At 35.9% G+C, this 13,518-nt stretch overlaps 1 protein-coding gene across 2 annotated transcripts in view; it reads left to right on the forward strand.

The window, feature by feature from the left end:
- Nucleotides 1-13,252, forward strand: part of DPY19L2 (dpy-19 like 2) — an 89,486-nt gene extending 76,234 nt beyond the window's left edge. The window contains exons 19-23 of one of the 2 annotated variants that reach the window (XM_060305423.1): nucleotides 584-758; nucleotides 4,165-4,264; nucleotides 5,580-5,705; nucleotides 8,261-8,337; nucleotides 10,077-11,324. In XM_060305423.1, coding sequence (XP_060161406.1) covers nucleotides 584-758; nucleotides 4,165-4,264; nucleotides 5,580-5,705; nucleotides 8,261-8,337; nucleotides 10,077-10,147 — 549 coding nt within the window. In that variant the 3' untranslated portion in view covers nucleotides 10,148-11,324. Of the gene's footprint in view, nucleotides 1-583; nucleotides 759-4,164; nucleotides 4,265-5,579; nucleotides 5,706-8,260; nucleotides 8,338-10,076 lie in introns of both variants that reach the window. The other variant, XM_030857528.2, reaches the window with a different exon arrangement.
- The last annotated feature ends 266 nt before the right edge of the window (nucleotides 13,253-13,518 follow it).

Genomic DNA, 13,518 nt, shown 5'->3' on the forward strand with positions numbered 1-13,518 from the left:
ATGAGGTTTCCCTAGTTATTCAAGATGTCCATAAAAGGCAGCCAGATGTTATGGATTTAGTTCCAGGATGTTTCAGAATTGTGATTTGCTAATCTTAATTCCTGGTAGTAAATCAGTACCAGAAGGATCAGGTATTCCTTCTTTATTTCTTCTAAGAGGAAAGAAAGCTCTTTTTTTTTTTTTTTTTTTTTAGCGGTACGCGGGCCTCTCACTGTTGTGGCCTCTCCTGTTGCAGAGCAGAGGCTCCGGACGCGCAGGCTCAGCGGCCATGGCTCACGGGCCCAGCCGCTCTGTGGCATGTGGGATCTTCCCGGACTGGGGCACGAACCCGTGTCCCCTGCATTGGCAGGCGGACTCCCAACCGCTGTGCCACCGGGGAAGCCCAGAAAGCTCCATTTTTAACTGGACTCCAATTCCAAAATATTTGCTGTTTTTAAACAATAGGTGATGATTATTATATTCTGTATATTGTTAGTATCAAATGGTAATCCACCTTGGTTTAGGTAGAAAGGTGGTAATTTATTATTGACCCAATAGCCTCCTTCATATAAGAATTATAAATAATTGGTTTCTTTCATTTCAGCTCTTTGGCTGGCTTTTTCGGAGAGTTCGTTTTGAGAATGTTATCTTTGGCATTCTAACAGTGATGTCAATACAAGGTTGTACAAACCTCCATAATCAATGGAACATAATAGGAGAATTTAATAATTTGCCCCAGGAAGAACTGATACAGTGGATCAAACACAATACCAGACCGGGTATGTAGCTGTTTGGTTATACGTATAGCTAGCACACACTCACGCACACACATTATTATTATATGTCATTATACATTTGCATATATTGTACAGTTATCATTTCATATATATGTGTATGTGTGTATATATATAAAAATTTAAAATACATATGCATTCATACCTTCACAGATTTTGAGCATGGTAATTGCAGTGTTCACCAAATCAAACCTTTTTAAAAGGTGGTTTTGTGTCATCTTTAAACCCCTCCTAGGTACCTGTCGAAAAGAATTTTAACTGACTTTAAGAGTTATTGATTGTCCACAAGTTATGTGCTGTAACTCTGAGATTATTGTATTTTAACCATAACAGTGACACCTCAAAGAAAAAAAAAAAACCTTTAATGACAACTTTCACACCTTGTGACAGGCCACTGGAGAAGATAGTTTTGACTGGGGAGGTTAACAATACCCCTCCCTTCACTTCCATTCAGTGCCTACTCTCTGCTCCATGTCTGTAAGACCAGTCACATGGAGAAGAGTTAAAATCTTGGATATTCTGTTTTCTTCACTAATTCATCTCAAAAAGATGAGTATACATGCTATTTTTAAATACTTTAAAATATTCTTTTAGCTTATCTTCTTTTCTTGCTATCTTTGTCCAAAACCACCTCAAGCAGATTGATATTTATTTCACTTTTAAATACCTTTCCAGAGGATAAATATATTGTACATTATTTTCTGTAAGTAACCTATAGTCTTGTCCTAGACAATTTTTGACGTTTCATAATTTTTTTCTGGCACAAGTTCTTCACTATGGTTTATTTAAATTTATCCTGTGACTCCTTGAGCCAGTTTCTTCTTATCTCTTATTTGGTAGTCGTCATTTTACTAACTAGCTATCATTAAGGTAAACTCTTATGAACTTCAACTCAGATATTTGGCCTATGGCTTTCAAAGGGTGTAGGTGACAGTGCCTCATCACTTAGAGCTTCCAGGTTAGTTTAATCAGAATTTTTGAATTAACATTTTACTGACTTTTTCCCTGTAGTACAGTTGTACAAGGTAGCTAGTCCCTTTACTCTCCCTTGCCCCTCCCCACTTACAGCTGTTTTTCCAAAGCTTTAAAAGATACCTGCTCTTTCCATGTTTGCTTGTGTCTTTCTTTGTTCCAGTGTTTGTCTTGGGTTCTTGGCAGAGAGAGCCTATGTTTGGCAACTTACCCTTCTGAGACAACTCTCACAAACTCCTACCTCATTTTTGCCTCTTCTTTGATCTTACCAATCTTTCTCATCGCTGTATTATGAGTCCTGTCATGGTTACCACATGGGTTATTAAATTCTATAGTAAAGGTGGAACTAGAGCTTACATTCAGGTCTACCATGTAAGGTTGTATAATTTGTACACAGCACAAAGGTGCTCAGTTGGGAGGACAAGTGGGAACTGATATCCAGCCTGTGGTCCACTTACCAAGTCATGTATGTATTAGTGAGGCTCTGTCAAGTCAAAGGGATAATTTTTTTCTAATACATGCGGTAAGCTAAGTGGAGATTTAAATATATTATAGAAAAGATCCTATTGTTTCCCTGTCACACTCATGTTTACTTTGCCCCCAAGAGGAAAGAAGCATTTGGGGAGTATTCTCTCTCCTCTTCTCTCTGTTTCATAGATGGTTGCTTCTCAGTGGTTCCAGTTCTTGCTGGACAGGCTTACCTAGTTTCTTCTGGATGACCCTGGCCCTGAGCTTTGGGTCCTTCTAGCCCAGAGTTTCTCAAGCTTGGCACTGTTGATATTTGGGGCTACCCTGTGCATTGGCAGCATATTGAGCAGCATTCCTTCCTTCTACCCGTAGATGTCAGTAGCCCCTCTCCCCCCACAGTGTGCTAACCAGATATATCTCCAGAAGTTGTCAGTGTCTCTAGGAAACAAAATCACTTCTGGTTGAGAACCACTGCTCTAGCCTAAGAGCTTTTCATCATTAATTATTGAATCTTACAATAATAAATACACATCTACTTCAATTTATTTATGTATTTTCAAATTTAAGGCATATAAAGAGATATTCATGCAAAGTTATATTTATTTATTTACTTATTTATTTTTAAATAAATGTATCCATTTATTTATTTATTTTTGGCTGCATTGGGTCTTTGTTGCTGCACGTGGGCTTTTTCTAGTTGCAGTGAGCAGGGGCTACTCTTCGTTGCAGTGCGCAGGCTTCTCATTGCAGTGGCTTCTGTTGTTGCGGAGCATGGGCTCTAGGCACGTGGGCTTCAGCAGCTGTGGCTCACAGGCTCTAGAGCGCAGGCTCAGCAGTCGTGGCGCACGGGCTTAGTTACTCTGTGGCATGTGGGATCTTCCCGGACCAGGGCTCGAACCCATGGTCCCCCGCATTGGCAGGCAGACTTCTAACCACTGCACCACCAGGGAAGTCTCCAAAGTTACATTTAGAATGCTTAATTACATTTGAAAGTAAACATTCAATTATTTACAGTAGATCTGAATAATATGCCTTGTTCTTATTAGTGATTTTACTGTGCTAATTAAAAATGACGATAACCTTGCTAATCATGTAATCATTTATTGTACACGAGTGCCAGGAAGTAAGCGTTTGGTCTTTTTGTCTCCCAAGAGACAGAACTAAAACTGAAGCCAGACAGTAGATTTTGGTGTAAGACTAGTTATAACCAAAAGGCAATACATTTATACAAGCTATTACTTCAGAAAGTACTACTAACAAGTAATGAAATGGTTTGATGAAATGTATACATTTATAAAGTCAAACAGAAACTAAGAAAACTTATTTATGAATATTTAAAGGTGATCTGAGGGAAGAAAACAATGCTTTCATCTGGAAAGTTCTCAAGATTACAGTTCACAACCCACAAAAGTCACTTTAAAACATGTACCGTAAGACTTGCCCTTTATAATAGTCTCCCAGTTCCTAGAACTTTAAACTATTGGAACAAGATATCAAATTTTACAATTCTTTCCAGTCCTGTGTGTCTTTGTAGTGCTGTCTCTTAGTATAGCGCTTGAACATGGTAGTATGCTGTAGTGAAGTGGCTAAGAGGGTAGGCCCTGATACTTTCTAGCTGTGCAGTCTTGGGCAAGTCACTTAATTAACTTTGCTGTGTCTCAGCTTCCTGATGTACAAAATAAGAATACATAGAACCCACCTCAAAGCTGTGCAAATTAAATTCTATAATCCTAGTAAAATTATTTAGCAGTTCCTGGCACCAAGATAACATTTAATGAAAGTTGGCTATTGTGTAGACCATCAGTAAATATTAAGCGAAGAAAAAGAATGCTGCCAATGATTATTATTTAAATGTACTTCATCTTTCTTAATCTGGGTTCAAATATTACAGATAGGTAACTTTTGGTTTTCTTTAAAACATGTTGTTAAGGAATATAATCTTGTTTTCCAGATGCTGTTTTTGCTGGTGCCATGCCTACAATGGCAAGTGTCAAGCTCTCCACTCTTCACCCCATTGTGAATCACCCACATTATGAGGATGCAGGCTTGAGGTGGGCAACTGATAGAATACTTCAACCAGACACACTAACGACTTCTCCTGACTCATAGGAATAGGGAAATTTTCATACACACATGCACACACACACACACAATCACTCTTATCCTCATATTTGTGCTAGAAGTTAAAGAATAATAACCATTCAGAACTTACAATACGTACCTGTTGACTTAAAGTAACCTTAATAAACCTCTGAAAACTGAAAGAAGCAACACCCAGTTTTTCTCAAAGTGAAAAATATGTCACATTTATGACTAGCCTCTGTGTGTTTATGTGGGTGTGTGTTCCAGTGAAGCTCCTAAGTAATAGTAATAAGAGTGGGGATAGATTTGGCTCATGGCCATAGTTTGCCAACCCCTGTTCTAGATTCCACAGCCCCTCTCCCTGGTTTAAGAAACCATTCTTCATCTTACTTGTGGCCAATGATTAGCCTTTTTTAACAGATAGAAAAGGTACATGAAATTTGCTATATTAAATGCTTTTATGAAACTTTGGGGTGCTCTTTTCCTAGCTGATTATGGGAACTCTAGCTTCCACTGAGGTCTGAAAGTTTTGTTTTCCTTAAATGACTGACTTTTAAAAATTATTTTAATCATTCTAGTAATTGGGTAATCATTTCCTTTTAATGTATTTTTGGCTTATTGTTAGAGGTAATATTTTAAATTATTTAAAGTTTTATGTTTGGTTGTGGAGATTGGGCATTCTGTATGCTTGAAATCCTAAGAAAAGTCTAATGCATAATTGATAATTTGTTCAGGATTTTATAAAAAACCCCATTTAGGGCTAAACCATCTGTTGTACCATATTTTGGTAAGCATCCCTGTCTCTCAAGCTTCTGTTAAGTTGCTTTCTCTACATGACTACTACCCTAGATGCCCACTGTCTAATTGTTCTATTTGCTACATTCAGCTTCAACTCATATGCTTTTCAGAGTTTCTATGAATGAAATTATCTACTGAAATCTATATTTTCACTATATTTAGCCTCTATCTGAATTTGTTCCAGATTAATTATTTTATGAATTATGCAAAGCAAATTTTATATTCTGAACTATTATACTGCTACCTACCTCTAGACTCTAAACTGGTTTATACACTAATAAGCAGTACCTGCAAAAATCAAATTGCTGTAAGTTTAAGCACATGCAAAATATAAATAGATATGTGGCAATTGCTATTCCCAAAATAATTCATGCTATTTGGGGTCATATATAATCAATGCTCCATCCAGTAAGCATTGAGGTTTTAATTTGGTAACAAATCTATTATCATTTATTTAAAAATTTTTTAACTTGTTTGAATTTAAAGAGCTCGGACAAAAATAGTTTATTCTGCATATAGTCGAAAATCTGCAAAAGAAGTGAGAGATAAGTTGGTGGAGTTACATGTGAATTACTACATTTTAGAAGAGGCGTGGTGTGTTGTAAGAACTAAGTGAGTATGAGTCCTGTGGTATATGATATGGTATATTTTAAAACAACAAATGTTTTACTTTATTACAGCAGTCCTGATTCTTTAAAAATTTTTATTTTAAATTAATTCCATTAAATTGTTGCGCTGGTATTTTATTTAAAATTATTTCATGTAGGAAATTAAAATTATACTATTGTTTAAGCATAATGTAATTTTTTTTAAAGTATAGTATATTTTGCTATCCTAATTTTTTCATTTTAATTTAACATCTTAAATGTAGCTTTTTTCCATAATCTTTAAATTTTTTTGATAACTTTTATTAGATGTCTGAAATACAGATTTGAATTTACAACCAAGTGAGATATTAGCATTCTGCTACTACAGCTGATTTACATTGGATTTATAAGACTCATAAGAAAAGTTTCACGTAACTCAAAAGGACATAATAAGAAAACGTTTCTAATTAACATTTTTTCATTTCTAAATTTTGAATCTCTAATAATACATAAAATTCTAAGATGTGTAATGGATATCTTGAGACCTTTGTTTAGTCTCCTTGATTTAAGAAGTCCTTAGTTATATTAATTTTAGCATTAAGAATTTTCATTTCTCCTATGGATAATTAAGAATTGGCTATAACAGATTTTGAAGAGCTAAGTTCGTAAATTTTAGTAGCTAATTTTTGTATCTAATTTTAAGATCTAATAAATATGTATAGGAAGAAACGGCATCTTGCAAAAGAAGAAACAGAAATATCATAATGTATATGCGTATCATATTAATTTAAAGCTTAAGACAAAACATACTTCAAAACAGGGCATATTGTCACAAATAAAGATGGACATTTTATGATGACAAAAGGATTAATTCATCAAAAATATCTAACAGTTTTAAATATGCATACCTCTAAACAGAGCTTCAAAGCACAAAAAATAAAAATGTGTAGAACTAAAAGAAAAAATAAGCAAGGCTTTAATTATAGTTGGAAAAGTTAACATTTTTTTCCCCTACTAGGAAAAGTAGATAAAAAGTCAGTAAGCATATAAAAGAGATGAACAACAAATAGTATCAAATAACCTGACCCAACTGACATTTATTGAACACTACAGGAAACAGCTGTGGAATACACATTCTTTTAAAGGGCATGTGGAATGTTCACCAAGAGATAACATATGCTGGGCTGTAAAATGGTTTCAATATGTTTAAAAGGTTTTAAATCATACAGAATTAAAATAGAAAACAATAATAAACAGATACCTAGTAAATCCATGCATATTTGGAAATTAGGCAGTAAACTTATGGGTAATTTATGGGTCAAAGGAAAAAAACCACAAAGAAAATTTTAAAACACTATTTTTTACTTGAATGGAAAAAGGGGTCTTTTAACAATATTGCTGATCTAACTGGATATAATGTACAGAAAAAAATTAAACCATGACCCATACTACACCATATACAAAAATTAACTTTATGTGGATTATAGAACTAAATGTAAGAGCTAAAATTGTAAAGATTTCTTAGAACACAGAGTACTAACGATTTAAAAAATCAATAAATTGTATATATCAAAATTGAAATATTTTCACCAAAAAGACATTAGGAAAATGATAAGGCAAGCCACAGACTAGAAGAAAATATTTGAAAGCATATATCTGATAAAGGACTTATAAATATAGTTCATATAAAGAAATTCTATAGGGGGCTTCCCTGGTGGCGCAGTGGTTGGGAGTCTGCCTGCCGATGCAGGGGACGCGGGTTCGTGCCCCGGTCCGGGAAGATCCCACATGCCGCGGAGCGGCTGGGCCCGTGAGCCATGGCCGCTGAGCCTGCGCGTCCGGAGCCTGTGCTCCGCAACGGGAGAGGCCACAACAGTGAGAGGCCCGCGTACCGCAAAAAAAAAAAAAAAAAAAAAAAGAAATTCTATAAATTAATAATAAAATGACCGTACAATTGAAAATGGGCAAAAGACTTGGAAAGACATAATTCACCAAAGAAAATGTGTGACTGACCGATAAATACAATTTTTAAAACTAAAATACCATACATTGGAGAGGATACAGAATAATTGTAAATCTCTGACATTGCTAAGGGGAGTGAACATGATACAACCACTTTGGAGAACTATTTGGAGGAATCTTAAAAAATTTTAAGCACACATCTACCTTATTACTCAGCAGTTCCATTCCAAAGAATTTAAATAAGAGAAATTAAAACATCTCTCTAGGGCTTCCCTGGTGGCGCAGTGGTTGAGAGTCCGCCTGCTGATGCAGGGGACACGGGATCGTGCCCCGGTCCGGGAAGATCCCACATGCCGCGGAGCGGCTGGGCCCGTGAGCCATGGCCGCTGAGCCTGCGTGTCCGGAGTCTGTGCTCCGCAAGGGGAGAGGCCACAACAATGAGAGGCCCGCGTACCGCAAAACAAACAAACAAACAAACAAAAAAACCCCATCTCTCTAGAAAGAGTGTCAGAGCAGTTTTATTCATAATAGCTCAAAACCTGTAGGTAACTTGTTGCTTTTCCCTTGCTGCTTTTAAGAATCTCTCTTTATGTTTGATTTTTGTCATTCTAATTACAGTGTGTCTTGGTGTGGACCTTTCAGGTTAATCCTGTTTGGGACTCTCTGTGTACCTGGAAGTCTGTTTCCTTTCACAGGTTAGGGAAATTTTCAGCTATTGTGTCTTCACATATGTTCTCTGCCCCTTTTTCTCTCTCTCCTCCTTCTGGGACCCCTAAAATGAGAATGTTAGTATGCTTGATGTTGTCTCAGAGGTCTCTTAAACTGTCCTCAGTAATTTTTTTTTCTTTTTTTCTGTTCAGCATCAGTGACATCCACAGCTCTGTCTTCCAGTTCACTGATCCATTCCTCTGCATCATCTAATCTACTGTTGATTCCTTGTAGTATATTTTTTTTTATTTCACTTATTGTATTATTCAGCTGTTTGGTGGTTCTTTATATTTCCTATCTCGTTGTTAAACTTCTCACTGTGTTCATCCATTTTTCTCCCAAGTTCTTTGAGCATCTTTGTGATCATTACCATGAACTTTTTATTTGAAATTACTTATCTCTACTGCACTTAATTCTTCTTCCAGGGTTTTTATCTTTTTCCTTTGGAACATATTTCTCTGTCATCTCATTTTGCCTAATTTGCCGTTATTATTTCTATGTATTTGGTAGTTTGGTTACACTTCCCAATCTTGGTGAAGTGACCTTCTGTAGGAGACATCCTGTGGGTTCCAGAAGTGTACTCCCCTCTGGTCACCAGAGCTATATGCTCTAGGGTTGCCCCCTGTGTCAGCTGCGCAGGCCCTTCTGTTGTGGCAGGCTGAGAACTATGGATGGTCAGGTAGATGTGGCTGGCCCCCAGTCCTGTTCGTTGCCAGGCCCTACCTTGTGTGGAGGCTACTGGCCAGTGGTGGGTGGGGCCAGATCATGAGGCACCTGGCTATAGGTTCCAGGGTGTAGCAAAGCTGATGTTGGCCTGCTGGTGGATGGGGCTGTGTCAGGCTAGCTGCTTGATCTGAGTCTTCTCAGTACTGGTACTCACAGGATGGTGGGTCGGGACAGGTCCCATGCTGATAAGCTAGAGGAAGAATTCCACGATGGCACTTACCAGCACCAGTGTCCACGTGGTAGAACAAGCTCCCCAGAATAGCTGCTACCAGCATCTACGTCCCCAGGGTGAGCTCCAGTTGCCTCCTGCCTCTCTGGGTGACTTTCCAAGATCAGCAGGAAGGTCTGACCCAGGCTCCTTTCAGATTACTGCTTCTACCCTGGGTCCTGTAGTGTATGAGATTTTGTGTACACCCTTTAAGAGTGGATTCTCTTTCCCACCGCCCTCTGTCTTTCCCAAAAGTAAACCCTGCTTGCCTTCAAAGCTGAATATCCTGGAGGCTCATCTTCCTGATATAGGACCCCAAGCCCAAAGTGGGGCTCTGATCCTTCACTCTTTGGGGAGAACCTCTGCAATTGTAATTATCCTCCCATCTATGGGTCACCCACCTGGGTATATGATGAGTCTTGACTATTACCACACCTCTGCCCCGCTTACCTGTCTCATTGTGGTTCTTTCTTTATATCTTTAGTTGTGTAAGATCTTTTCTGCTAGATTCTGGTCTTTCTCATCAATAGTTACTCTGTAAATAGTTGTAATTTTAGTGTGCCCATGGGAGGGGGTGAGCTCAGGGCCTTCCTACTCCACCTTCTTGGCACACCTCCTTGGAAATAATCCAATTTTAATGTAAAGTAAATTGTGATACATTGAAGATGTCTGTTGTAATCCCTAGAGCAAACCACTTGAAAAATGCAAAAGCAAAAAACAAAATGAAAAAACCCAAATAAGCCAGTAGATGAATTGAATGGTATAATAAAACCTTTTTGCTTTACATAAAAGAAATCAAAGAAACAGATGATCAAAAAAGATACGAAACAAACAGAAGAAAAACAGGAAAGTGGCAACCCTAAATCAAACCATATCAGTACTTGCAAATGTGAATGGGGACTAAACACTCCAATCAAATGTCGGAGATTGACAGACTGAATACAAAAGCAAAACCCAACTATGTCCTTCCTGTAAGAGATGCATTGTAAATACAGATACATGAAGGAAAGGTTGAAGGAGAAAGGATAGCAATGTTACCATGTGAGTAACCATGTATGTAATATATGCTAGATATGCATTATCTAGCATATTCTAAAAAAGGCAATACTATAGTGCAGAAGGGTGCAGTGCTTGCCTAGGTTTATATTTGGGGGAGAGGACTGACTCTAAAAGGCTGCTACAAGGGAACTTGTTGGGGTGATGGAAATTCCCTGTGTTATGATTATGATGGTGCTCACACACCTATACACATTTGCCCATACTTATCAAACTTTACACATAAAATGGGTGAATTTTATCGTACATAAATTATACCTCAATATAGCTGTTAAAAAATTAGAAACCAGTTTTGCCTGACTTCTTCCCTTTAATGACTCTCATGCCAGGTTGTTGCCTAGTGAGAAGTATTATTTCATTCAATCCATTCAGAAGGGAAAGAGTTGAGGAGAATAAAGTTGGCAGAAGAGCTTCTTTTCCCTGCTTTGGACTATATATGTTTTCATGCTAATCCAAGTCAATTTAAGCTGAAAAATATGAAATATGAATTTCATCAGGAATTAGATTAACTTTCCTTTAATTTGTCTCATTCTGCTATAAATGGGCCTTATGTTTGGATGGCAATACCAGTTAGAATATTCATTTATATTTTACTTTGAAAGTAGATTTTTAAATATATATTTCTGAATGTGCATTGAGCCCTTATTATTTGATTCAATAATATATTAGTTATTTCACTAAGTGGAACACGAAAATGCAGTGTACCTTCATTTTATTATCTCTAAATTTTAAACTTACGTTTTTTGAAATGATGCTTTTAAATCTTTAATTTATTAAATTAGTCTCTAAAAATCTAGGAGATATTTTATAATTATATTTCTTCTAGATATGAATGCATTTTTAATACAGATATATGTGCCTGTTTTTTTCAGGCCTGGTTGCAGTATGCTTGAAATTTGGGATGTGGAAGACCCTTCCAACTCAGCTAACCCTCCCTTATGTAGCGTCTTGCTCAAGGATGAGAGGCCGTACTTCACCACAGTGTTTCAGAATAGTATGTACAGAGTGTTAAAGGTTAACTGCTAACGAGACTACCCTTTACACTGTGGTGCAAAGAGGTGCATAAAAAACAATCACTTTAGTTTATTTACATTAATAAAATTCACAAGCTTTAATAAGGGACCCTTAAAAAGAAGATAATAAAAATGATTTAAATTTTTCTAATTGCTAAAAGGTAAAGTATTTCATTGTTTTCCATTGAATGTCAGCCTTATTAAGCTTGTCATATAAATGAGTAAATCATCTTAAAGTTTTAAAGAAGAAAAATATATGTAAAAGAACAATGAAATTGAATAAATCAAGGATATGTAAGTCCTTTTGGTATCCCACTAGGTGAATTGCTTCGGATTTTCCTTAGTTCCAGGATGTACCAGCTCAGACTCTTTAAACCACTTAGAAGAGACTAATGCAGTCTCTGAAATGACACTTCCTTAAGATCCTGATACTGATCACAACCTCTTTACCTCTGTGAGGAAATTTGTAACCATGTGTTTATTAAGGTTGTTTTTGCTTTTAGTAGCCCTCAGGAAAGATCTTTAATAGCTTTTAAAAACTTTTTTATCATTTCAGGTTAGATATTTTAAAAAACAGCTTATTTTGTAATGTTTTCAATCTCTTTAAATTTATTTACCGAGCCAGATAAGTATTTTTCACTGATTAGTTCTCAATTTGAGTTCAACAGATTATTAATCTGTCTTTAGAATTCAGTGGTTTTTCTTTTACTATCCAAGTAAAATAAAAGTTGTTACAGTACACAGCCAAATGTAGGGGTTAAACATAATCAGAAATGAAAATCCAGTTAAATTTATCAAATGAAATTTGAAGATTCTAGATCTTGAATGAAGCAAAGGCATTCTCATCTTGAAGCCCTGTAAGCTCATTGGACATAGTCATTTTTTCTGGTCATCATCTTTCATAATTAATGTATTTTAAAGTCCTTTATTTATTTTTGGTTTTGGATGAGGACAGTAATGTTTTATAGATCCTCTCTCCCAGTATAAAACCTACCTGATAGTAGTGCTTTGAAAAGTGGTAAATAGTTATCTTGAAGATATTGTTGCCAAATGGAAAGATAAACACTCTTTCTTTGATTGATGGATGTTAAATATGCCATAGCTGTAGTATTTTAATGTGCATCTGCTTTAATCACCTTGAAATTTTTGTAATCCCCTGATTTTTTGGACCTCTACATTTGAGATAACAAAATGACTAAATTCTGTAGATTAGTTCACTTACAGTAGGTAGAAGATTACATATATATAATATATACAGGAAAACCAATAAAATTTTTAACTTTTATACTTGTAAAATATCTTAATACAAGATACAAAACAGCTAAGAAAGCATACCAAATTTTATTTATATTTGCGTTTCAGATAATTTGTTTTGGCATAAGTATGAGGCAAAGAGAGAAAGGAGATACAACACCTAACATTCATAAAAATTAAAATAGATTTTGGATGATGTTTTCATAGGAAATATTTTAAAGAAGTTGGTAGCATATTTTTAAAAACTGTATTAGCTAATAAAATATGCAATACAAATATATTTATGTGGATTTATATATAGGGAAACCAATATAATTATTTTAAACTTTTTATAGTTGTAAAATATTTTAATACAAATACAAAGCCACTAAGCCACTAAGAAAGCTTTATTTTAGCATTTTCAAATAATTCATTTTGGTGTAAGTGTGGGGCAAAGAAGGCAAAGAGCTATAACACCTAACATTCATGAAATTAAAGTGACACATTTTGGATGGTATTTTCATAGGCAACATTTTAAAGAAGTTGGTAGAATTTAACAACAAAAATGGATGAGCTGTATTAACTGAAACAAGTTTTATGTAAATATAATGTATTAATATGAATTTGTTATTTTCATGTGCTATATATGTTTTAAATTAAAAAAGCCCTTGAAGATTCTTTTGTGTGTTTTCTATCTTTCCTCATTCTTTACTAAACACACATTTTAAAATTGAAATCATTCTGATATGAAGGTAGAAATCATAGTTTCCTGGATGTATTGACCATGTTTACATTGGCAGTGATCTTTTTTGACCATTTTAAAACAATTCTGTGGGGCTTCCCTGGTGGCGCAGTGGTTAAGAATCCGCCTGCCAATGCAGGGGACACGGGTTCAAGCCCTGGTCCGGGAAGATCCCACATGCTGTGGAGCA

The sequence above is a fragment of the Globicephala melas genome, chromosome 9 (genome assembly GCF_963455315.2).
Source record: "Globicephala melas chromosome 9, mGloMel1.2, whole genome shotgun sequence".
NCBI classification, from domain to species: domain Eukaryota; kingdom Metazoa; phylum Chordata; class Mammalia; order Artiodactyla; family Delphinidae; genus Globicephala; species Globicephala melas.